General features: G+C 45.7%; 1 protein-coding gene across 4 annotated transcripts; it reads left to right on the top strand.

Annotated features, from left to right (window-relative positions):
* Positions 1 to 789: 789 nt before the first annotated feature.
* LOC117560145 (CREB-regulated transcription coactivator 2-like) lies at positions 790 to 20,495 on the top strand (the record flags this gene model as incomplete). Of its 4 annotated transcripts, none has more annotated exon segments than XM_034236934.1 (12): positions 790 to 858; positions 1,490 to 1,587; positions 3,188 to 3,214; positions 3,368 to 3,447; positions 3,617 to 3,666; positions 3,820 to 4,091; positions 5,332 to 5,759; positions 9,422 to 9,724; positions 14,189 to 14,380; positions 14,829 to 14,900; positions 15,817 to 15,985; positions 18,178 to 20,495. In XM_034236934.1, coding segments are annotated over 12 exon segments (1,924 nt in total), but the record flags the coding sequence as incomplete, so codon positions are not given.
* Positions 20,496 to 25,556: the final 5,061 nt, after the last annotated feature.

Genomic DNA, 25,556 nt, shown 5'->3' with positions numbered 1-25,556 from the left:
TTGGTGATAAAAACAAATGTACAATGTAACATATTTACCAACACATGTTCTACGCCACTACATACTTACATTTCAATGTGTGCTGCGTCGGTTCAGCCATTCTCCGCAAGGGTTTTTGAAATTGGTCCGTGCGCAAAGCATTGTGGGGATTTTAAGGACGCGAAGTCTACCCATGTGCAGCCTCGAAATTTCCCCCAAACCAAGGACGCGGCCTCGGTGGAATTCCAAGTATGCTGGAGATTGGAACAGTACTTCGGCGGCACTCGATGACGTGGCATCCTTGAAATATTGGCTTGGAAGCCAGTATCCTCGAGATTGAGAAACGGCCCGTATTTTGATGGTTGGGGTGTTGGTTGGTCAGGGGGACATTATTTGTTGACGCACAGGTGGCCCGAGTGGACGACGTGAGCCGAGGGCCCAGCTGCCACTAAACGACTCGCAGTCTGGAAATTACCATTTTAAAAAAACAAAAAAAACCAACAAAAAAAAAACCTGGACGTTTACTTTTCGTTTTAAGCATCGTTTTAAGGTGTAAACGTTTCATTTAGAAATGCGCATTCCCGTGACACGGGGTGCATTTCACGGTGGGGGTGCATCATTTGACACAACACCAGCGCTAACAGTTCACGAGACCCCCCCCCTTCCTCCTCCTCCTCCGCTTGCTTCTCCGAGCCCTCTTCCTCCTCTTCCTCCTCCTCCTCCTCTTCCTCTTCCTGCTGCTTCTTCTTTCCTCCTCTCTCCGATGTTTTCCCGGTGGTAACTTTTTGTTCTTGTCGATCATAAAAAAAGGAATTGGTCTGGAAACTTCCCCGGGGATAAAAGCCAGTTGTTTCGTCTCCCCGTCACTGCACTCAACAGGTGAATCCCCCTCTTCCTGTTCCTCCTCTTCCTCTTCCTCCTCTTCCTCCCTCCACCATCAGAGTGGAAGTGGAGGATGAAATAATGAAAGCATGTTGGGGAAAATGAGAATCCCGTGGAGCTTCTATTTGAAATGTTTTGTTTCTTCCGGACTCAGAGATCTTTTTTGAAGATTCACACAAAATAAATCCTTCCTTTTGACTTTGACCAATCTCAAGATCTACCTCTCTTTTTTCTGTTTTCTAAACACATCTGTGAGAATACCGCTGTTATCAATATCATGAAGATAACATGCTTGTGTGTATACTTAGGTAAGTATAATGAAAATACTCAAGTAAAGTACAAATACCTAAAGTCCGTGTGCTTTGTAAGCTCTGCTGTGATTTCACTCGGTTATGTGTGTTTGTTTTATTGTATGGCGTGTCCTTTATTGCAAGTGTCGCTGTGACTGAGTGTGGTTTATAACGGGAGCTGTCAGGTGTTCCTCCTCTCAGGGGAAGCCAGCATGGCATCGCTCCGATATCACAGCTTTACTGTCATCTATCACCATGGAGATTAAAACAGCGCTGGTGTTATAGAGAGATTGTCTGATTGAAGTGTTTACGTTTTTATTGGATCTCTCGGCCCTCAGGACTAACTCTGACTCGGCGCTCCACACCAGCGTGATGAACCCCCCCCAAGGAGACCCCTTCTCCACAGGGGGGCCCCTCCAGAGCAGCAGACGCTCAGGTGAGGCCACACACACATATACATCACATCTAGAGACAGAAAAACTCAGGGAAGCAGGATGATCTCCATATTAACACCACTTTTGACTTTTTAATTATCTAACATTAGGCTTTAAAGGAACTACAGCACGGTCACATGACTTCACGTCACCACCACTAAGCTAAAGGCGGCTAATGTTGGGCTTTAAAGGAACTACAGCACCGTCACATGACTTCACGTCACCACCGCTAAGCTAAAGGAGGCTAATGTTGGGCTATAAAGGAACTACAGCACGGTCACATGACTTCACGTCACCACCGCTAAGCTAAAGGAGGCTAATGTTGGGCTATAAAGGAACTACAGCATGGTCACATGACTTAAAGTCACCACCGCTAAGCTAAAGGTGGCTAATGTTAGGCTATAAAGGAACTACAGCACGGTCACATGACTTAAAGTCACCACCGCTAAGCTAAAGGTGGCTAATGTTAGGCTATAAAGGAACTACAGCACAGTCACATGACTTCACGTCACCACCGCTAAGCTAAAGGAGGCTAATGTTGGGCTATAAAGGAACTACAGCACGGTCACATGACTTCACGTCACCGTCCGCTAAGCTAAAGGAGGCTAATGTTGGGCTATAAAGGAACTACAGCACGGTCACATGACTTCACGTCACCGTCCGCTAAGCTAAAGGAGGCTAATGTTGGGCTATAAAGGAACTACAGCACGGTCACATGACTTCAAGTCACCACCGCTAAGCTAAAGGTGGCTAATGTTGGGCTATAAAGGAACTACAGCACGGTCACATGACTTCACGTCAGCACCGCTAAGCTAAAGGTGGCTAACGTTGGGCTATAAAGGAACTACAGCACGGTCACATGACTTCACGTCACCGTCCGCTAAGCTAAAGGTGGCTAATGTTGGGCTATAAAGGAACTACAGCACGGTCACATGACTTCACGTCACCACAGCTAAGCTAAAGGAGGCTAATGTTGGGCTATAAAGGAACTACAGCACGGTCACATGACTTCAAGTCACCACCGCTAAGCTAAAGGTGGCTAATGTTGGGCTATAAAGGAACTACAGCACGGTCACATGACTTCACGTCACCACCGCTAAGCTAAAGGCGGCTAATGTTGGGCGTGATGACATTAAATCGTCTCATTTAGACACTTGTTAGCAACCGTCGTTGGTAAATCCAGCAGTGAGGTATTTACTGACATACTTTACGCGGTAGAATAAAAATCTCTTCAGCTCGTCTTAACCACAGACCTTATTTCAGGAACATGTGAACATAAAAACATTCAGAAACCGTTGACCTCCAGACAGGGGACAGGAAGTGCTGAAATGCTGAGTCATGTTTCAGGACTGGTTCCTGCAGCTTTCACACGTCTCCTCTTGAAACCACAGTGACAGAAAGTGAAAGTGGTGTGATGTTTGTTGTTCCTTTCTTCTGTGTTTTGGATGTGGTGACCGGTTCTTTGTTAAACTGTTAACCTATATAAGAAATATAAATAGGATAAAGTCGTGTGGACAGGTTTTGGACGTTCTGAATATAAACTGAGGAGGATATTTCCAGCTCACTATTAACTGTTGTGTGTGTGTGTGTGTGATCCTGCAGGGCAGAGCGATGGAGAGGGCAGACGAAGTGAGTCACACACACACACACACACACACGCTCACACACACACACACACACACACACACACACACACACACACACACACACACACACACACACACACACACACACACACTGCTGTCATGTAACATCATCGTTTCCTTTTCAAATGGATCTCAGTGTTTCCGTACCCGGTGCCCCCCATCGAAGAGAACATGCTGGATGAGGGGAAGCTGCTCAAGCCCTGGGACACCAAGAAGGTAAGTAAATATGTATTTTAAAAAGTGCAAGTTTAGTGCATGTAAATGGTCTGCAAAGGCTAGAATACCTCCAGTCGGAGTTTCTCTTCATTCTTGTTGACTTATTTATTAATGTGTAAATCCACTAAATAAAACTTAAAAACGTAATTATAACTGTGTTATTCTCCAGTTGCCACTGTTGTCGTCCCGGCCAAAATCCTGTGAAGTCCCTGGCATCAAGTAAGTCTAACATAACCACACACACACACACACACACACACACACACACACACACACACACACACACACACACACACATTGAAGTACACCATATACCTAATTAAGTGCAGGACTTGAGTAAATGTACTTAGTTACTGAACCCTGTCTCCTCAGCATCTTCTCGTCTCCGGAGCAGCCGCCCCCCCCCCCAGGGCACGGCGTCCCGGCGTCTCTGAACACCGGCGGCTCGCTGCCCGATCTCTCCAGCCTCCACTTCCCGTCGCCGCTGCCCACGCCGCTGGACCAGGACGAGCCCTGCTACCCAGGATGCACCTCTCTGAGCGGGGGCAGCAGCACGGGGAACCTGGCCTCCACCCTCACGCAGCTGGGCATCAACGCCGCCAACGCTCAGGGCGGAAACGCCAACTTCCACCACCACACGCCAGGTACAACTCCACCTGTCTGTCTGGAATCACGTGAGGGTTCAAGATCTCACGGGATCTGTGGGGGCTGCTCAGTAACTCTGTCTGAGCTTAAACTCTCTTAAACCAGGTCTTTAAATATCTACTGATATTCATCTAATGCTTCACCGGCTCTGTGGCGCTTCCGGTTGAAGTGTAGTTATTATTTATTTGCAGAGCAATACTGCTAGCACTAGACTCCTAGCGCTAGACTCCTAGCACTAGACTCCTAGCGCTAGACTCCTAGCACTAGACTCCTAGCGCTAGACTCCTAGCACTAGACTCCTAGCACTAGACTCCTAGTGCTAGGATGGGTTAAAAGCAGAGACCACGTGTCACTGTGTGTGCTGTGTGCTCTGCATGTGTGACCATTAAAGAGGGTTTCATCCTCCATTTCTATCTATTCTATATTCTATCCTAGCGTCGTCAGCTGTATCGACCTCTACCCACCAGAGAAACCGTTTTTAAGCTTTTAAATGAACTGTTATTAAGTTATAACAGTTTTAAGGGAGAAACAAACTATTTAGATGAACTATTTTGTATTACTTTTACTCAAGTACAAGATCTGAGTCACTGTAGTAAGAGGTACTCCTCCCAGCCTCTCACTAACCTGGTTCAGTGTGTGTGGATCAAAGTGTCGGCTAAGAGCAGGTTAGCACAGGAAGTGTGTGGGCGAGGGGATGAGATGAAGGGGGGATGTACGGCGAGGCCAGGCGCTAAATTTAGCCTTCAGAGAGAGAAAAGAGAGGAGGGTGCTTTTTTATTTTCAGGGCGGAAGTGCAGTCGGAAAATGTGGCCTTGTTTTATGGTCTGCAGCGAGGCAGGAAGCTGCTGCAGCCCACGATGCCAGAGTCTCACTGACTGCTGCTTCTTCAAGTCACACGCAGGCTCCGATAAATAATTGGCAGTAATGAGGATCTTTGTTGACACAACTCTGTGTTTGTGTCTGCAGATTATCACATGAAGCCTCATTTGCATAAACACAACATGTCGGAAAGCTTAATATAAAAAGGGATGGTGTGTGTGTGTGTGTGTGTGTGTGTGTGTGTGTGTGTGTGTGTGTGTGTGTGTGTGTGGTGTGTGTGTGTGTGTGTGTGGTGTGGTGTGTGTGTGTGTGTGTGTGTGTGTGTGTGTGTGTGTGTGTGTAAGGTGTGTGTGTGTGTGTGTAAGGTGTGTGTGTGTGTTATGTGTGTGTGTAAAACAGGTGTGTTCTCGTCCCCCTCAGGTCTGATGGCGTCTCTGCAGACGACGCTTAGCAACCCCTCCCTGCAGTCATCGCTAAGCAACCCCAACATCCAGTCGTCGCTCAGCAACCACTCCTTCTCCAACTCTCTGAGCTCCGCCTCCCTGCACTCGTCGCTCAGCAACCCCTCGCTGCAGTCCTCGTTAAGCTCCTCCCCCTCGCTGCAGTCCTCCCTCAGCAGCCAATCGCTGCACTCCTCCCTCAGTAGCTCCTCCCTGCAGTCGGTGTCCAGCGGTAACCCCGGATACGGCGGCGGAGGCTCCTCCTCTTTCTCGCCGTCGCTAAGCACATCGCCACGGAGACGGGTGCAGCTCTCCCCCCTCATCCTGCCCCTGGGGGGGGACTCCCGGAGGCATCACTCCAAGCAGTTCTCCCCCACCATCTCCCCCACGCTGTCCTCCATCACACAGGTAACTACAGATTGATGTTATTGGACTTTTCTTCAAATAGGTTTCCATCTGGGTATTTTACATGTATTAGAACAAGTTCCTTCGCAGTGAGTCTCACACAACATGGTACATATACAATATAGTACATCATATAATCAAAAAGTACAATACACAATAGTAATTATCAACAAAGCATAAGAAATATAAAGAGTATGTAGTCCAAAGAGCCTTTCAGTACAACAGGTGACCATTTCTCTGAAAACACTTCCTTCTTGAGTTGTAGTTCTCTATCTGTGTTTTTAATCTTTGTTTTATTCTATGTATGCACCACGACACCAAGTCAGACTGTATGTGTCAACCCAACCTGATTCTGAACGACACAGGAAGCGGCACTGTGTGCATCTGCAGATATCTGTGTGATCTTTTTAACTTCTTTACCGAGCATTTTATTAATTTAATCATCATGTTTAATCTTAAACACGTTATCTACGATCTCTGATGAACAGAGAGGAGCACCAGCAGGACGCTACACTGTGGAGGACATCTGCAGATATCAAGTGTTCACTTTACTGAGCATTTGATTTATTTATCATTATTTTAAACACGTTTTCTACGATCTCTTCATAGAAAACAGCAATTTGACTTCATGATGGCTGTAGAGACGGACGGAGCTCCAGCAGGAAGCGGAGCAAAGTTCAACTGTGGACGAAATGGCTCGGACAATTTGGGAGTGATATTAGGGCTTAGCCTACAGAGAGTATAAATATGACCTCTTTCTGGTTCAAACTGACATTTTTTATCCAATTAAATATCAGAAATGGATTCAGCGTCCTCAATAACCCCCAAACCCACCACACACACAATTACCAAATCGGCCATGCCATTTTTTAACTATTGTCTACATTGGCTATAATGCTAATTAACACCACTTATGCTAATTGTGTAAATGTCCCAACACATGCAGGCGAGCATCCGGCAGTCTCTACGTGCTGGAGACCCTACTATACATTTCTAACATAACACTTTAGGGGTTCTCAACATTTCTGTGTGCTGGCAACTTGACCAGCGGTTCTCAAACCGAGGGTACTGCAGGTGGTCCGTGAAAACAATAAAATAAAATCCACTTTTTATTATCAAGGATTTTCGCGGACCACCTCATATGCTCAAACTGTAACAATAAGTACATATAAACGTAGTGTTAAAACTCAGATATTTCTTGTTGTTAATTATGGACAACACTTAAGTACACTACTGGTTACCCATGGTTACGTGTGTGCATGCAACACCACAAACATGGATCAGTGGCTAGCATCAGGTTCTCTGAAGAGAAGAGAGGTTACCGTTAATGAAGATAATGAGAGTGAGTCGGAGGACAAGCCAGATTCCGCCGAAAGAAACAAAGAAAGGGAAGATTAAGAGAAATGGGAACTACTTGGAACTGGGATTTACCTACACAGGCACTGAAGATGAGCCTTTGCCAGTATGCGTTCTTTGCTACGAGACCCTGGCTAACGAGACCCTGGCTAACGAGACCCTGGCTAACGAGACCCTGGCTAACGAGACCCTGGCTAACGAGACCCTGGCTAACGAGACCCTGGCTAACGAGACCCTGGCTAACGAGACCCTGGCTAACGAGACCCTGGCTAACGAGACCCTGGCTAACGAGACCCTGGCGAACGAGACCCTGGCGAACGAGACCCTGGCGAACGAGACCCTGGCGAACGAGACCCTGGCGAACGAGACCCTGGCGAACGAGACCCTGGCGAACGAGACCCTGGCTAACGAGACCCTGGCGAACGAGACCCTGGCGAACGAGACCCTGGCGAACGAGACCCTGGCGAACGAGACCCTGGCGAACGAGACCCTGGCTGACGAGACCCTGGCTGACGAGACCCTGGCTGACGAGACCCTGGCGGACGAGACCCTGGCGGACGAGACCCTGGCGGACGAGACCCTGGCGGACGAGACCCTGGCGGACGAGACCCTGGCTGACGAGACCCTGGCTGACGAGACCCTGGCTGACGAGACCCTGGCGGACGAGACCCTGGCTGACGAGACCCTGGCTGACGAGACCCTGGCTGACGAGACCCTGGCTGACGAGACCCTGGCGGACGAGACCCTGGCGAACGAGACCCTGGCGAACGAGACCCTGGCTAACGAGACCCTGGCTAACGAGACCCTGGCTAACGAGACCCTGGCGAACGAGACCCTGGCGAACGAGACCCTGGCTAACGAGACCCTGGCTAACGAGAGTCTAAAACCAGCTAACCTTCGCCGTCAATCTTGGAATCTGTTTATATATGTACTTATTTTTACGGTTTGCATATGAGGTGGTCCGCGAAAATCCTTGATAATAAATAATGGTCCGCATAAACAAAAGGTTTGAGAACCCCTGAACTAGATGACTAACTTATTAGATTCAAAGATTCAAAGCTGTTATTATCACATGCTCATAAGCTACAGAGTAGAAATGGCAATGAAACTCTCCTGACCTGAGCTCCTCCAGCAATGCAACGTATATCATAAAATACAAAAATAAAAAGTAGTGCAAGAAGTCTATATTCATGTAAATAGAATATATGATACGTACAACAACAGAATATGAAATTAAATAATGTAAATTAAGACACAATTAAATACGGTTTATTGCGGTGATAACTATTTATATAAATTAGTAGATTGCAAGATGACAAACGGATGAATGTTTATCGGGGCACTTTTTTAAGATTCAAGGCTTTTATGGTCGTGTGTCAGAGCTACAGTGAAGATATGACGAGGACAATCTGAGGTCACAGGCTCCTCCAGCAGAGCAACACAATCACACAGATAAAATAGTGCAAGTAAATACAAATAAAATAGAATTATATAATAGAAAAAGTGCAGAATAGTCTATACACAAGTAATTGGAATATGATATATTAGATATGATATATTAGATAAATAGTTTTTCTTAGTTTTTTCACTTCAACAGCTCAGGAGTGGAGTGCACCAGCTGAGCGTAAGACTGGGCGTAACTCTACGTCCGACGAGAAGGTTAAGACCAAACTAAAGTTATGACTAGTGCACCACTTAGACTTAAGCCCTGTATGCGTTGCGCCCGGGTGTAACTTTTAAGCCTAGTATGGAGCAGTCGTAAATCGGGAAGACAGACTAGTATCCATAGTAACGTAAAACAGGAAAGAAGGAAAGTAACGATGGCAGTGCGTCTTGTTTACAGGTTTATCAACGAAAGGGTATTAAGACGAGAGAGTCGTCCGTGATGGAACAAACCCACTGGACATCTATTCGGACAGTGAGCTGATAGAGAGGTTTCGTTTCGGCAGCCCTTTTTGTTGGAATCGAGGAGATCTCCCCTCAACTGCAGCACGGATCAGACAGAAACGATGCGCTCTCCCCAACCTTGCTTGCTTTGAATGGAGAAGTTCCAGTGTTAAGTTATGTAGAGTCTAGACGTGTGTTGCTTGGCAACAATTACTGTTTGGCGTGTCTTGACGTGGACACGCATCTTAAGACTAGGCGCAGCTACGACCGTGACTAGTCAGGCTTGGTGCACTCCCGCTAAGCTAAGCCCGACGTTAGAGTTAAGACCTACTTTTTTAGGCCTAGCTGGTGCACTCCACTCAGGTGTTTAGCAGTCTTATTATGGTGAATAATAACATGTCCAACCCCCACCCCATCCACAGGGCGTCCCTCTGGACACCAGCAGACTTCCTCTGGACCAGCGGCTCCCTCCATACCCGCTCAGCCAGTCCCAGCAGCACCAGCAGGGCTCCCAGCAGCACCAGTCCCACCCTCAGGGCTCCCAGCAGCACCAGCAGCACCAGCAGGGCTCCCAGCAGCACCAGCAGCAGCAGCAGCAGCAGGGCTCTCAGCAGCACCAGCAGCACCAGCAGGGCTCCCAGCAGCACCAGCAGCAGCATCAGCTCCACCTTCAGAATCTCCGCAACTCTCACAACCAGCAGCTGCAGCACTTCAGCTCAGCAGAGGTGGGAGAAGTACTCAGATCTAAAGTAGATTGTTCTTACGGCTACACAGCATGGTACAAAGGTGGGAAGTAGTGGAGTACAAATACTTTGTTACTGTACTTAAGTACATTTTTCTGGTATCAGTACTTTACTCCACTACAAAAATACCTGTACTTTCTACTTCTTACATGTTGAACACAAATACCTGTACTTTCTACTTCTTACATGTTGAACACAAATACCTGTACTTTCTACTTCTTACATGTTGAACACAAATACCTGTACTTTCTACTTCTTACATGTTGAACTCAAATACCTGTACTTTCTACTTCTTACATGTTGAACTCAAATACCTGTACTTTCTACTTCTTACATGTTGAACTCAAATACCTGTACTTTCTACTTCTTACATGTTGAACACAAATACCTGTACTTTCTACTTCTTACATGTTGAACACAAATACCTGTACTTTCTACTTCTTACATGTTGAACCCAAATACCTGTACTTTCTACTTATTACAGGTTGAACACAAATACCTGTACTTTCTACTTCTTACATGTTGAACACAAATACCTGTACTTTCTACTTCTTACATGTTGAACTCAAATACCTGTACTTTCTACTTCTCACATGTTGAACACAAATACCTGTACTTTCTACTTCTCTCATTTTCCAAACAGCTGGTTCCTTTAGTCTGAATGTGTGTTTGATGCGTGATCATTATTCTTTAGAGTCATTGCGTGCCTATTGATTTGAACACGATCCGTGTATTCATCATTTCCTAGTCTTCTCTAAAGAAGAGGGACCAATGGAAACGTTGTCATGTTGCCGTTGTTCAGCATGGAAACATTCATTAGCTAACAATGACATTATTGTTCTATTAATATAAAGGGAGGTCAGTTACTCTTTAAAACGAAAGTTACGTATGTAACTACCGTTCTATGAATCCTGGATGACCGCCAGACTCAAGTCAAGTATTTATGTCAGTCACGTGTGACCTCGCATGACCCCGGAAGGCATAAGTTCCGGTGTTGTCAATGAGTTCAGTCCGATATAATCTTGACGCAGGAACATGAGTGATTAAGAACTCTGGCGGTCATCCAGGATTCAGAGAACCGTAGTTACATATGTAACTTTCGTTCTATTTCATCCTTTCTGACCGCCAGAGGCAGTACTTAGCACTGGATGACTTATATCAACAGAGTCATGAGGAAACCTGAGTACCCACCCTATAGGGATGGACTAGGTGGACTCTGCAGGAGGACCACACCCAACGGGTGAGGGGCGGCAACCATCACTCTGTAGTATCTGGCGAATGTGGAGACACTCCTGGTAGAGTGGCACTTTTTTTCAGGGTGGTAAGGGACGGTCATTCGCCTTGTATGCCTGGGCAATGACGTCCACGATCCAGTGGGACAAGCGCTGCTTTGAGAGAGCACGGCCCTTTATTTTTGGTGTCTATATACGCCGGGATCCGGAGTCATGGATGATCCTGCGGTCCTGTGTCCTGGATCGCGAGCCCTGGATCTTGAGTCGTGGCTGTGGTCCTGGATCATAGGTCCTGGATGGATATCCTCGTGGATTCATCTTCCTATTATACACACATGCATTTCCAAACATTTGGACTACCTATGTTGCAAATGTATTATCTTTTCAATTTACACACGGCATCTATTGCACGTCTGTCCGTCCTGGGAGAGGGATCCCTCCTCTGTTGCTCTCCCTGAGGTTTCTCCCATGTTCCCTTTAAACTGTGGGTTTTCTCCAGAAGTTTTTCCTTGTACGATGTGAGGGTCTAAGGACAGAGGGTCTAAGGACAGAGGGTGTCGTATTGTCATACTGATATTCTGCACACACTGTGAAGACCACTGAGACAAATGTAACATTTGTGATATTGGGCTGTATAAATAAACATTGATTGATTGATTGATAGGACCACCGTAACAGAGAAAGAGCTGTTCAGACTGCCGTATGCCTGCGGTAGTCTGGACATAAGCTCTAAGGGCCCGCACCAGGCATAAGAGTCTTGACCTCTCCTGATGGGGGTTCAAACCCTGCCAGCTGGATAGGCCGATTGAGATGAGAGCGTGCCAGCCCCTTAAGCCCCTGTCACACTGTCCCGAAATTGACACCCGATGGACACACGATAAAGGAAATGTTCAAATTCGGCTCTGATCGTAGCAACATCGGGCCATTCGTGAGGGCATCTTAAGCCATCGTATGACCGCCGGTGGAGTTTCTCAGGCTCCAGCAGCAACTTAGTGAGCGGCAACTTCGTAAGGCACTCGTGAGGGCATCTTGTCAAATCGTGTCATCTTCGTGTTATCATCGGTGCATTCACCCTCACTCTGATCGGGGCGAATGCCCGATGGCACCGATGATAACAAGATGCCCTCACGATGGCCTTACGAAGGGCAAAATTGACACACAAATTCAACATGAAAATGAACCTTTGCAAGGTCCTTCGGCAATTTTTTGGCATGCCAAAGATTTTGCCACCACTCACGAAGTTGCTGCCGGAGCCTGAGAAACTCCACCGGCGGTCATACGATGGCTTAGATGCCCTCACGAATGGCCCGATGTTGCTACGATCACAGCCGAATTTGAACATTTCCTTTATCGTGTGTCCATCGGGTTGTTTTATTGCACAACAAAATCATGTAAATATATTATGTAAATAACCCAATTTGTGTTCTGTGAAACTAAAAAGGATATAATATATTATTTTGAAGGAGAGTTGACAGGAAGTTGTTGTTGTTATGGAAACAACATTACGGAGAAAACGTAATATTTTCTACATATAAAGACGGATAAAGTAAAGAACAAAGTCTGAAGATATCAGTACAGTATCATAGTACTGTAACATAATTGTTTTTGGTACTTTCGTTGCAGAATGTCTTAAATGTAATGTAAATGTTGCCTTCGTGTGTGGTTCGGGGCCATCTTCATGCGAAATTCACAATTCCATATTCGTGTGTCCATCGGGTGTCAACTTCGGGACAGTGTGACAGGGGCTTTAGGGAGGAACGCTGTATTCGGCCATAAAGTGACACCTAAGCCATCTGAGTTCCACCTCAGACACGAGGTGAAGCTCGCTTACACGCTTTGCTGAAGTGATGGCAAGAAGGAAAGCAGTCTTGGCTGAGAGCCACCTCAGTTCTGCCTGTGACAAGGGTTCAAAGGGAGGCGAGCATATGGCGTCCAGCACCAAGGGCAGGTCCCATGCAGGAGCCCTTGGGACGTTTGGGGGGCGCAGCCTCAGAGCTCCCCTTATTAAGAAGAGGGATACCAGCCTGTGGCTCCCCACTGTGTTGTTGTCAATGTGAAAGCAGCCACATACACCCTGACGGTAGCGGGACACCGGCTGTCGTCCAGGAGGGACTGCAGGAACTCAAGGACAGTAGGCACCGAGCGATGCACTGGGTCCTTGTTTCGCCATTGGCACCAGTCAGAAAATAGTTCCTACCTGTTTTCGTACTGTAGACGAGTAGACGTTGCCCTGGCATTGAGAAAAGTCCTCCTGACAGGCTCTATGCAGTCGCTCTATGCAGTCGCTCAGCAGCGGCTCGGGCCCTCCAGACGGGCAGTGCAGTTAAGGCCCCCTAGCAGCACGAGGCACACATTGCAGGCCTACTTTGAACAGATAACGGAGAGAAAAAGAGGACGGTGCTTTTTAAAGAGTCTCAGTGTGAAGGTGCAGTTTCTGCTGTGAGCAACAAGGAACGACAGTGGACCAAATCAAGTGAAAGAATAATAAAAACAAGATAAGATAAAGCTGTATTGTCTCCCTTAGGAGACATTTGTCTTGGGCATCGAGATAATACACATAAGACATTCAGGTCAATCAGTCATAGATAAGGTGTTTTCTCTTGTAATAAGTAAAGAAATAGGCCAACAGAACAAGTGAACATTAGCTCGGTAAGATTTCTTGAAATAAGACGGGATATTTAGATAAATGAGATCTTGAGAACTTAGGTTTCACCTTCATCACACATGGTGCCGCTTGTTTGTACCATTTTCAGGCAATTTGTAATCTATTCTAGAAAATCAATGTTTTTGTTATTTATTTCAAGAAACAAACAATGAATGTCTTTTATGAACATTTATTGAAATGACTATTTTCTGATGTCAAGAGACGTAGAATACTTTCCACTGTGGGATTTGAATACATTTCTGAGTGATAAAATGTTCGTGTTTGTTCTTATGGTCTCATGACTATCTGTGCATCAATGAGACACCCCTGTAGCCCACATATGCTGATAGCTTAGCTTCTTGTGAAAAGGAGCTTGTATATAACTTGAATGTGCAGCACAGGGTTCATGTTTTTAAAGCATTTTCCAACAACAAGAAAACAGGCGAGCCCAACATGTGAAAACAGGGCTGAGACCTCAGAGGGTTCAGGTCTCATGTCGAGTGTAAACACATATTCTGTCGACATCGGAGCGATGTTCCTGAGTGTTCACTGTTCATCTTGTGTTTCCAGCAGCAGCAGCAGAGGGCGATGGGGCAGCAGATGAACTCGGGGAACGCTCAGCTGATAAAGAACGAGCGGCCGATGGACCCGTGTCTTCAGGTCTCTCAGCGTCACGTCAAACAGGAAGTGGAGCAGCAGAGAGCCGGCGGCCCCCCCCACCTCCAGCAGATCAGCCACAGCCTCGCCACCGACCTCTACAACGTGAGGAAGCGCAACCAAGGATACTCAGAGGGGGGGAAGTACTCAGATATTTGAACTAAAGTCAAGGGAGAAGTACTCAGAGAGCAGAGGGGTAGAAGTACTCTGGTCTTGTACTTAAGTAAAGGTAGAAGTACTCAGATCTTGTAGTTGAGTAAAAGTAGAAGTACTCAGATCTTGTACTTGAGTAAAAGTAGAAGTACTCAGATCTTGTACTTGAGTAAAAGTAGAAGTACCAGAGTGTAGGAATACTCTGTTTCAGTAAAAGTCCTGCATTCAAAATGTTCCTCAAGTGAAAGTAGAAAAGTATTCTCATCAAAATATAGTTGAAGCAGTGAATAGGATTTTATGAACGTTTTTTATTTTTCTGGCATTGCTTGTTTTGCTCCTGTCAACATGACACAGATCCTGTCATTATACGGCATTTCATTTATTTTGTCCTCTTTCCCAGGATGCCTTGTTCAACTCTCTGCTGGACGACCCCTATCTGAGTCTGCAGCTCACGGGCAAATCCAACCAGCAGGTAACACACGCACACACACACACACACACAGACGCACACAGACACACACACACACACACGCACACACGCACACACACACACACACGCACACAGACACACACACACAGACACACGCACACACAGACACACACGCACAGACACACAGTCACACGCACACACACACACACACACACACACACAGACGCACACAGACACACACACACACACGCACACAGACACACACACACACGCACACACACACGCACAGACACACACACGCACACATACACACACACACACACACACACACAGACACACGCACACACACACACACAGACACACACGCACAGACACACAGTCACACGCACACACACACACGCACAGACACACACACACACACACGCACAGACACACACGCACACATACACACAGACACACACACGCACACATACACACAGACACACGCACACACATGCACAGACACACACACGCACACATACACACACACACACACAGACAGACACACACACACGCACAGACAGACACACACACACGCACACACACACACACACGCACAGACACGCACACATACACACACGCACAGACACGCACACATACACACAGACACACACGCGCACACACACACACACACACACACACACACACAGTCAAACATGCATTTAAAAAACAGCTCATCATGCAATACTCAATGTGAGGTGAAAACTAAAAGGATCATCGCCATCATTAACCCAATCATGTATAAAACAGCCTAACATCAGATCTGGGGTTGATCTCTGTCTTCAACGTGAGCATGGAGCTTCAGTCTGACTTTATTAACGCCTGTTCCTCTGATCTGACGGCAGCAATCCGTGCTCTCTGTTATCCTCTCCGGTGTGATCGTGTTTTCTCCTGCCTTGAATCTGTTTCTGTGCTTCAGTTTTCCGCAGAGAGCCAGGGCGACTGTCTCTCTCTGAACCACGCTCTGAGCTCCGATAAGAACCAGTTCCCCTGCAACAGCCAGGGGCCTCTGGACCTGCAGGACCCCCAGAACCAGAACTACTGCGGGGGGGACGGCCACCACAACGTGCCCAACATCATCCTCACCGGTGGGTTTATCCACAGGTGTAACGCCGGCAGCTGATGGGCACGTTTCAGCGCCGAGTCCAGCGCTCCGTGTTGTTCCTGACCCTGGTTAATATACAGATATACAGAATAGAGGCCGTGTGCATTATGCGGGCCTATCACAGTGTTTCTCAAAGTGGTCCGCGAGCGCCCCCTAGTGGTCCGTGAATATATTGGTAACATTTCACATTTGAAATACATTTATTTAAGTTTTCCGCACTCTCGCGGGAATATCTCCGCAATGGAACGAGCTTAAGTTTCACTTTTGATTGCATGATATAGCCCAGAGCAACACCTTCGCCACACATGTTGCCACTTGTTTGTAACATTTTCAGGCGATTTGTAATCTGTTCTAGAAAAACGATGCGTTTTATTTTAGATTTCAAGAAGCACCTAGAACAAACAATGGATGTCTTTGATGAACATGTATCCGTGCTGGAAGTAGATTTAGATGAGTTAGGAGTGAGAGAGATTATTATGTAATATATGCATCCAATGAAGCATTGCATGGAGTCTGTTGCTGATCAGAGGCTGTTGTTGGGGCAGACCATGCAGGCCAGCCCGATGGTCACCAAGGTTCATGTTTTAATAGCATTTTTACAAAAAGAGCCCAGGCGAGCCTAACATGTGAAAAAGGGCTTAGACCTCAGAGAGTTAGACTCGGCCTGCGATCATAGTTTTACTGTATTTTGTTTTGAAAACCCACAGCGGAGGTTTGTGTCGTACTACATGCGGTGTATTTTGCATATCTCTCAGTAGCCAACGATCTGTGAGTCTGTTGGACATAAACTCCGTAGTAAATGTAGTCTACATTTCATAAGAGGTGTAAAACCTGAGAGCATTTGAACTAAAGGCTTATGTAATCTGTGTATTGTTGATTTCATGTGTGAACGAGGCGATGTAGAGAAGGTTAGGCTGTTATGGACTGTTGGTGAGCAGGCCTATTGTTTCTGGATATTTGGGGAGTCAGGTGGTCCGCGAGTGTTTTTTATTGGTTAAGTGGTCCTTGGTATGAAAAAGTTTGACAAACACTGCTCTATCAAACTCACAACATGTAAAAACAATATCAACTTTACATTTTTACAGTTTGCTGAATAAATTATGGTTTTAGCTTCAATTTAAATCTTCCACCTGAAAACAACAAATGAGTGAATGAGAGATTTGGATCTGGTTAAACAAAGAGCAACTCCAGATCCCCATTAGCACTAGCATCGGCTATTCTTCCTGGGGTCCTCACACACTCAAACATACATCAAACTAAACAGCTGATCATTTTCATGCAATGCTACTTGAGGTTTCAAAAGCCAAAAAGGTTTTAAATCTCTGACTGTCTAGAACAGTGTCTGTCAAACTTTTTCATACCAAGCACCACTCGCAGACCGCCTAACTCCACAAATATCCAAAAACACATCGTTTCTCTAGAACAGATTACAAATCGCCTGAAAATGGTACAAACAGGTGGCAACATGTGATGAAGGTGTTGCGCTGGGCTATATCATGAAACTTAAGCTCGCTCCATTGCGGAGATATTCCCGGGAGAGTGCGGAAAACTCAAATTAATTAATTTATTTCAAATGTGAAATGTTACCAATATACTCACGGACCACTAGGGGGCGCTCACGGACCACACTTTGAGAAGCACTGGTTTAGAACCATTTTTCACAAACGCTGAGCTCACACAGTGTCAGTTATTAAATCAGTCTTCCTGATTTCTTGTTCTACTGTTAGAGAACTCTCCCTGGTCCCCGGCTTGAGCTTCAGCCTCAGGATCCATGTATCTGTGATCCTCTCCAGAATGGAAGGAGTCATCACATACAGAGCATCAACTAGTTCCTGAACAGTGTCCTTCACATGCTGATATCCAAGAGAGGGAGTTACACAGTCACAAGATGGAGGAATAGAAAGCAGTATTCAATGTTTACTTCAGATTAGCTCCACGTCAGAAATGAGCATGCTTGATGTCTCTCTCCATAGAGGCTGAATCATCATGTTAATCACATAGCTATCATCTGCCTCAAACAGTCCTGATGCTCTTCTAGGTAATCACACATCCTGTCATGTTCACAGCTACAGTTGATACCTTTGTTATCATGTTACTCTCATGTTGGAAGAGGACATTCAGTGTTTCCCTCCCTCCCTCCTTCTGCAGGAGACTCCCCCCCTGGCCTCTCTAAAGAGATCACCAGTGCTCTGTCTCACGTCCCGGGCTTCGAGATGGACCCCTTCTCTCTGGACGACCCGCTCCGGATGGACCCTCTGGCTCTGGACATGCTGGACGGGGATCTGATGCTGGCCGACCCCGCCGTGGAGGACTCCTTCAGATCCGACCGCTTCAAGTGAAGAGGAGGAAACCCACGAGAGACGTCAAACCTCCGAGGACATTTCTCTCCTGGACCATCAAAGGCACTTAACTCAAAAAAGCTCTCGCAACGCTTGAAGTCAAGAAAAACCTGTTGCTGTGTCTCGATTCGCGTTCTTCTGTTCGTCTTACACCAGCTGTTTAGTGCGTCCCAATGCGAAGTACAGCAAAATGCACTGAGAGTACCGGATAGAGCTGGTCACATGTCACGCTCAACGACAACCGCCATCTTGGCTACGTAGCTGAAGCTAAGCCGCGAATGCTCCGGTGAACAAAGCACTGTACAAAAAAACATACGATATGACTTCACTATTCAAAAACATACTACAATACTGTGGTCAAACAAAGAAGCAATCCCTAATTTGGGTTAATACGGGGTGAAGGAATAAGTCCTCACATACAGACATGAGTCAGCATTTTAGCACTTCCTGTCCCCTTATCTGGAAGTCAATGGTTTTATTGAATTAGTTTTTGGTAAGATGCCTGAATAAGAGCGTAATGTACCACTATACTCGTGTCCAAAGCCCCGATCATTATCTGGGTTTAACTCAGCAGCCTGTAAGGATCTGGCAGCTCAAACAATCGTTGCTAACTAGCTAGCTTGCTAATAACAGCGTTCTGAAGGAAGTATCCGGATTGAGACACAGCGCTTCTCTTATTGTTTACGGCATTAGCTTGTATGATCTGCATGTCAATGGAAAATGCAAAAAACATGTCGGCTTTATGTAAAGAAAAACAAAGTCTGTAAAACCAGCAGTGCTTGTAAGATCGAGAAAAGAAAATATGCATCGTGATGATCGGTCCGACTGTTGCAGGGACGTGTGCGCCGTCAGGTTCAGCTTCCTCCGCTTTATCCGCCACTTTGACAGGAACTCAGCCATGACTCAGAGGTCTGTATATTTTTTTAATGAAAGCTTTCCTTGCTCCGACAGTCCTCAGAACAAAGGAGGGTACGGTCGGTCGGTGGAGAGCAGGTTAAAGGTGTGTTCAGTGTAAAGCCCCCGATATGCTGCTGCTTCTCAAGTGACTTAATCATGATGCCCCCCCCCCCCCCATTAAACTCCTCCTGTGATCGCAGAAGACGCCCGAGCTTTAACCTGAGAGCTCAAGAGTAACACGTCGTATTAATATTTGCAGATATGCTTTAAACAAGCCACAGAAAGAGGGTCAAAATGGACGAATGTATATATTTTCTGAATGTAATCAGTAATTCAAATCCAGGTGATGACGGTCACCTCGTCCTCTTCAGACGGTAGGGACGGACGTACATCTATTCTATGTTTCAACGTTTTTTACCGCATTTTTGGTGATTTTGGTGTAAAATGATGTTACAATCAAACGACATTTGGTTTAGAATTTCGTTTTTTTTGCTCGGATGTTATAAAGTATTTCTGAGAAGATTGTGACTTTTTGCTCTTTAGAAATATACTAAAGATTTTTGCCTTTTTCTAAAAACACAAATCAATCGGAGAAGCTCGCATTACAAGTTTCTTATTGATTGATTTTCTAATTGTTTTCAACATCATTAGAAAGACAAAGTAAAACTACAAACACAGACACTGCCGTATTTAAAAACTACATTTGAAGGTAGAAAGAAAATAAGAAAATGTACTATAAATATACTTTCCACAGGAATATGAAGTAAATATCCTTAATTGATATATTTAAAAAACGAGTCACGAGTTTGTTGTGAAGCAGGAAAAACCGGCCACACTTTGGTTTCCAACAAATCATATTTTTGTCCAAAGAAAAGTTGGGAATCATTGATTTAAATATCTTTATAACGAATCGTTGAATTTTCCACCAGAATCACCAAAAAGAAGCTCGGGTGTTTCTCAGGTCAGCCGGCGTCTTCTACGTCACCGTCAAATCTTCACTTTCCTGAGCCTGCTTGTTCTTAAAGGTCCCCTATTCTCCTCTTCTTCATCAACATATCACAGGTCTCAGATATATCCAGAGCCTGTCTCTGATTGGCTGAAACACCAAACAGATCATTGCAGCATTACCCATAATGCCCTCTGTTTCAGCCCTGTTTCCAAAGTGCTGATTCTCTGTCTGTTACTTTAGATGAAAACAAGGAGCCCCTCCCCACGCCCCTCTGAGAGACATTTGGTTACAAAGAACTCAATGGTGCTCTAGGAGGAGATTCAGGTGATAAGGGGGGGGGGGGCGGGTTACCTTGGTTCCTGATTGGCTAATGGTTACACAAGACAAAACATAATCTTAAGATGTTGATGTAGAAGAGACATGGAGAAGAGGGGACACATGTTGATGTAGAAGAGACATGGAGAAGAGGGGACACATGTTGATGTAGAAGAGACATGAAGAAGAGGGGACACATGTTGATGTAGAAGAGACATGAAGAAGAGGGGACACATGTTGATGAAGAAGAGACATGAGGAAGAGGATTTATATAATAGGTGACCTTTAAAGCATGTTTTGGTAACCCTTGTTCTGCGAGTCGGATGTTTGGAAGTAAATCTGCAGCGCCATGTTTCTTTTAACGGAGCGTCGTTATCGCCTCGCCTGCACCCGCCTGTAGTCGCCAACTTTTTTTATATAAAACATTATGCATTTAAATGATGAAACTGAATGTTAACTGCATCTGTTACTGAAACAACATATTAACGTGTACAAATCTGCATATTTCATCCTGTTTGAAAGCTTTCTCGCTCTTCTTCAGGTTCTCTAAGGGCAATCCCCCCAACGTTTATCTACAGATGCCAACAGATAATGACTCGTGTGACATCTAAATATGGATCTAAGGCTGAAACTGAACACTGTTTTCATTCATCTGCCACTTGCTTTCTCAGTTAAGACGCTTTGAAGTCTAAATAAAGCCAGAGAGTTACTTGGTGATGCTTTTTACACGCAGTAGAAGTGGAGCGACTGTAGTTATAACCCCTCTCTGTTTTAAATATAATATTCCAATGGTTTTTTCTAGAAAGATAGGGGGTGTTTCTCAATGTCGAGGACGCTTCCTTGGTAGGACATGTCTTCCGAGTCAGGTCCTTCAGAGGCTAGGCAAGAATCCTTCCTGGCATTCGGAGAACGAAGAATGGAACAGGCGAGCAGGTGTGAGTCATATGCGAGGCCCCGCCTTACATTTTCCGCCACAGATTTGGGAAATTGGTCCGTGCGCAAAGCATTGTGGGGATTTTAAGACCGTGGAGGATACACATGTGCAGCCTCGAAATTTCCCGCAACGAAGGACTCAGTCCTCGGTAGAATTCCAAGGATCCTGGACATTGGAACAGTCCTTCGGCGATGACGTAGCGTCCTTGAAATAGTGGCTCTGAAGCAGCTTTCCTGGAGCTTGAGAAACACCCAGAGTGGCGCTGATCTTCTTTGTAAGATATATTAATTCTGGGGAGAATATCTTCTTGTTTTTGATAATTATGAAGTAAATTTGACTTTTTTTGGATCATCTTTAGACCAAAAGTACATGAGATTAAACGGCAGATTGATGGATGATGAAAGTTGACTCCACGAAGTACAGGACAGACTTTCTGTAAACTTTATTCAACAACAAGCTTTTGGCGGGATTGCCCTTTAACCCCGGGGGTCACTGTGACTGACAGCCCTTAGCCCCGCCTCCTCTCCTACCTGCACTTCCTGTCCGAGCAGAGCAACATATTTTTATCTAACTAAAGGTAGAAAAGCATAATTATTATTAATGTTATTCTGACTATAGGCGTTTTATTTTTTAATCCAAAGCGGTCTGTCTGTATATAATTCCTCAGATAATATGTTAAAAAGTAAATACAGTATATTTAAGACGAGGTGTGTGTGTGTGTGTGTGTGTGTGTGTGTGTGTGTGTGTGTGTGTGTGTGTGTGTGTGTGTGTGTGTGTGTGTGTGTGTGTGTGTGTGTGTGTGTGTGTGTGTGTGTGTGTGTGTGTGTGTGTGTGTGTGTGTGTGTGTGTGTGTGTGTGTGTGTGTGTGTGTGTGTGTGTGTGTGTGTGTGTGTGTGTGTGTGTGTGTGTGTGTGTGTGTGTGTGTGTGTGTGTGTGTGTGTGTGTGTGTGTGTACTAGGGATCAGTTAAAGGCCATATTTCATATTTTTCATATTTTCTATCGATGTATGCTTTTAGCTTCTCTCATATTATTATTAGTTTCCACGTCTTTTTTTAAATGAGCGTCCTGCGTCTGATGCTTTGTTTTGGAATAATAAATTGACTCTTTTGTTGTTGTTGTTTTCAGATGTTTATTTGAACCTTGTAATAAATAACCTGGGAATGTTGAGTGTTGTAAATATGAATATGTTTTAAAGCAGAGACATTTTTAAAGAGACTGTACTTCACATTATTTTACAGAAAATAAACAAATGAAACCTGCAGACTCTCCGTGTGCATATTACCATAAACAAACAGATCATATACTCAGAGGTGGGAAGTACTCAAGTACTGTAATTAAGTAACTTTTTGAGGTACTACTTGTACTTAACTTGAGTATTTCCATTTTATGCTACTGTGTACTTTTACTCCACTACATGTAATCCCTTTAGTTACTTTACAGATCTGGATTAAGAACAAGATCTGAGTACTTCTACTTTTACTCAAGTACAAGATCTGAGTACTTCTACTTGTACTCAAGTACAAGATCTGAGTACTTCTACTTTTACTCAAGTACCAGATCTGAGTACTACTACTTTTACTCTAGTACAAGATCTGAATACTTCATGTGTTTAAATATGTCTCAAATGTTGCACAGTCGACATGTGGTCCTAATATGGTTTTATCAAAGTTAAAAATAATTTAAAAAACATGCTGAAAAGCTCAACATTACATTGCATTTAGCTGACGCTTTTATCCAAAGCGACTTACAATAAGTGCATTCGACCAGGAAGACACAACCTTGAAGAAAACAGAATCATAAAGTACATCAGGTTTCATAGAGCCAAACATTTCAAGTGCTACTCAACTGGCTTTAGATAAGCCAGTCCTTTATTAGTATAAAAGTGCTTCGTTAATAGTTCTATCGCTCGAAGTGGAGTCGAAAGAGATGAGTTTTCAGTTTGCGCCGGAAGATGTGCAAGCTATCTGCTGTCCTGATGTCAATGGGGAGCTCATTCCACCATCTTGGAGCCAGGATAGCAAACCCACGTGTTTTTGCCGATGGGAACTTGGGTCCCCCTCGCAGCGAGGGTGCAGCGAGTCGTTTGGCTGATGCAGAGCGTAGTGCACGCGCTGGGGTGTACGGTTTAACCATGTCCTGGATGTAGGAGGGGCCAGATCCATTCGCAGCATGGTAAGCAAGTACCAGCGTCTTGAAGTGGATTCTAGCAGTTACCGGAAGCCAGTGAAGGGAGCGGAGGAGCGGAGTGGTGTGGGAGAATTTAGGAAGGTTGAAGACCAGACGAGCTGCTGCATTCTGGATGAGCTGCAGAGGTCGGATGGCACATGCAGGTAGACCAGCCAGGAGGGAGTTGCAGTAGTCTAGGCGTGAGATGACGAGAGCCTGGACCAGAACCTGAGTCGCTTTCTGTGTCAGCTGGGGACGTATCTTCCTGATGTTGTAAAGCGTGTATCTGCAGCAACGGGTTGTAGCAGCGATGTTTGCAGTGAAGGACAGGTTGTTATCTAGGGTCACACCCAGATTCCTTGCAGTCTGAGTCGGGGAAACAACTGAGGTGCCGATGTTGATTGTTAGGTCAAGAGTGGGACAATCTTTTCCCGGGAGGAAGAGCAGCTCAGTCTTGTCAAGGTTGAGCTTGAGGTGGTGAGCAGACATCCACTGAGAGATGTCAGCTAGACAAGCAGAGATGCGTGCGACGACCTGGGTCTCTGAGCGGGGAAAGGACAGAATTAATTGGGTGTCGTCAGCGTAGCAGTGGTAAGAAAAACCATGCGGGCTAATGACTGATCCGAGCGAGTTTGTGTACAGGGAGAAGAGGAGGGGACCAAGAACAGAGCCCTGAGGGACCCCTGTAGTTAATTGACAAGGGTCGGACTCAGACCCTCTCCAAGTCACCCTGTAGGTACGGTCTTTCAGGTATGAGGTGAGGAGGGAAAGTGCAGAGCCTGAAACTCCAAGTTTTTGGAGAGTGTGAAGGAGGATCTGATGATTCACTGTGTCGAATGCAGCAGACAGGTCCAACAGGATGATGACAGAGGAGAGGGATGCAGTTTTGGCAGTGTGCAGTTCCTCCGTGACAGCAAGGAGGGCAGTTTCTGTGGAGTGACCTGCCTTGAAACCAGACTGGTGCGGATCCAGAAGGTTGTTCTGATGGAGATAACAGGAGAGTTGTTTAAAGACAGCGTGTTCAAGTGTTTTAGACAGGAACGGGAGGAGAGAGACAGGCCTGTAGTTTATAACATCAGACGGGTTGAGAGTGGGTTTCTTTAGGAGAGGGTTTACGCTTGCCTCCTTGAGACTGTTTGGAAAGTGACCAGAAGTTAGAGAAGTGTTGATGAAATGGGTGAGAAACGGTAGAATATCAGGAGCGATAGTCTGAAGGAGGTTTGAAGGGATAGGGTCCAGAGGACAGGTGGTAGGGCGGGCAGAGGTAATGAGGGTAAGAACCTCACTTGGAGAGAGAGGGGAGAAGGAGGTCAGTGTGTGGGTGGAAGGAGGGTCTGGTGACCCAGCGGTGAGTAGAGGTGAGTCAGAAAAAGAAGAGCGAATATCATTAACCTTTTTTTCAAAGTGGGTAACAAAGTCGCTTGACAGAAGGGAGGAGGGGGGAGGAGCTTTTGGAGGGTCCAAGAGGGTGGAGAAGATGGAAAATAGTTTTTTACGGATTGGAATAGGAAGATTGGATCTTATCTTGAAAGAAAGTGCTTTTTGCCTGAGAGATCGAAGCAGAGAAAGAGGAGAGGAGAGCCTGATAGGTTAGGAGGTCGTCACGGTGTTTGGATTTCCACCGTTTCCGCTCTGCTGCCCTAAGGACGGTTCTATTAGCACGCAGTGCATCATTTAGCCAGGGAGCAGGAGGGGACTGACGAGCCTGCCGAGATGTGAGAGGACAGAGAGAGTCCAGAGAGGATGAGAGAGGAGAGATTCTGCACACACACACACACACACACACACACACACACACACACCACCCCTCATCACTTCCTGGTGACGGCTGAGATCTGACAGAGAGATAGCAGCATGCTAACTGTGCTCCCTGATGTCTCCCTCAGTGAACTGTTCCCAGGACTCTGACACGTGCATGCAATCATCATGTAGGCTTCAACATGTCATGCTATC

The sequence above is a fragment of the Gymnodraco acuticeps genome, unplaced genomic scaffold (assembly GCF_902827175.1).
Source record: "Gymnodraco acuticeps unplaced genomic scaffold, fGymAcu1.1, whole genome shotgun sequence".
NCBI lineage: Eukaryota > Metazoa > Chordata > Actinopteri > Perciformes > Bathydraconidae > Gymnodraco > Gymnodraco acuticeps.
Note: the sequence above shows the minus strand (reverse complement) of the source record. Positions and strands in the feature narration are given on the sequence as shown.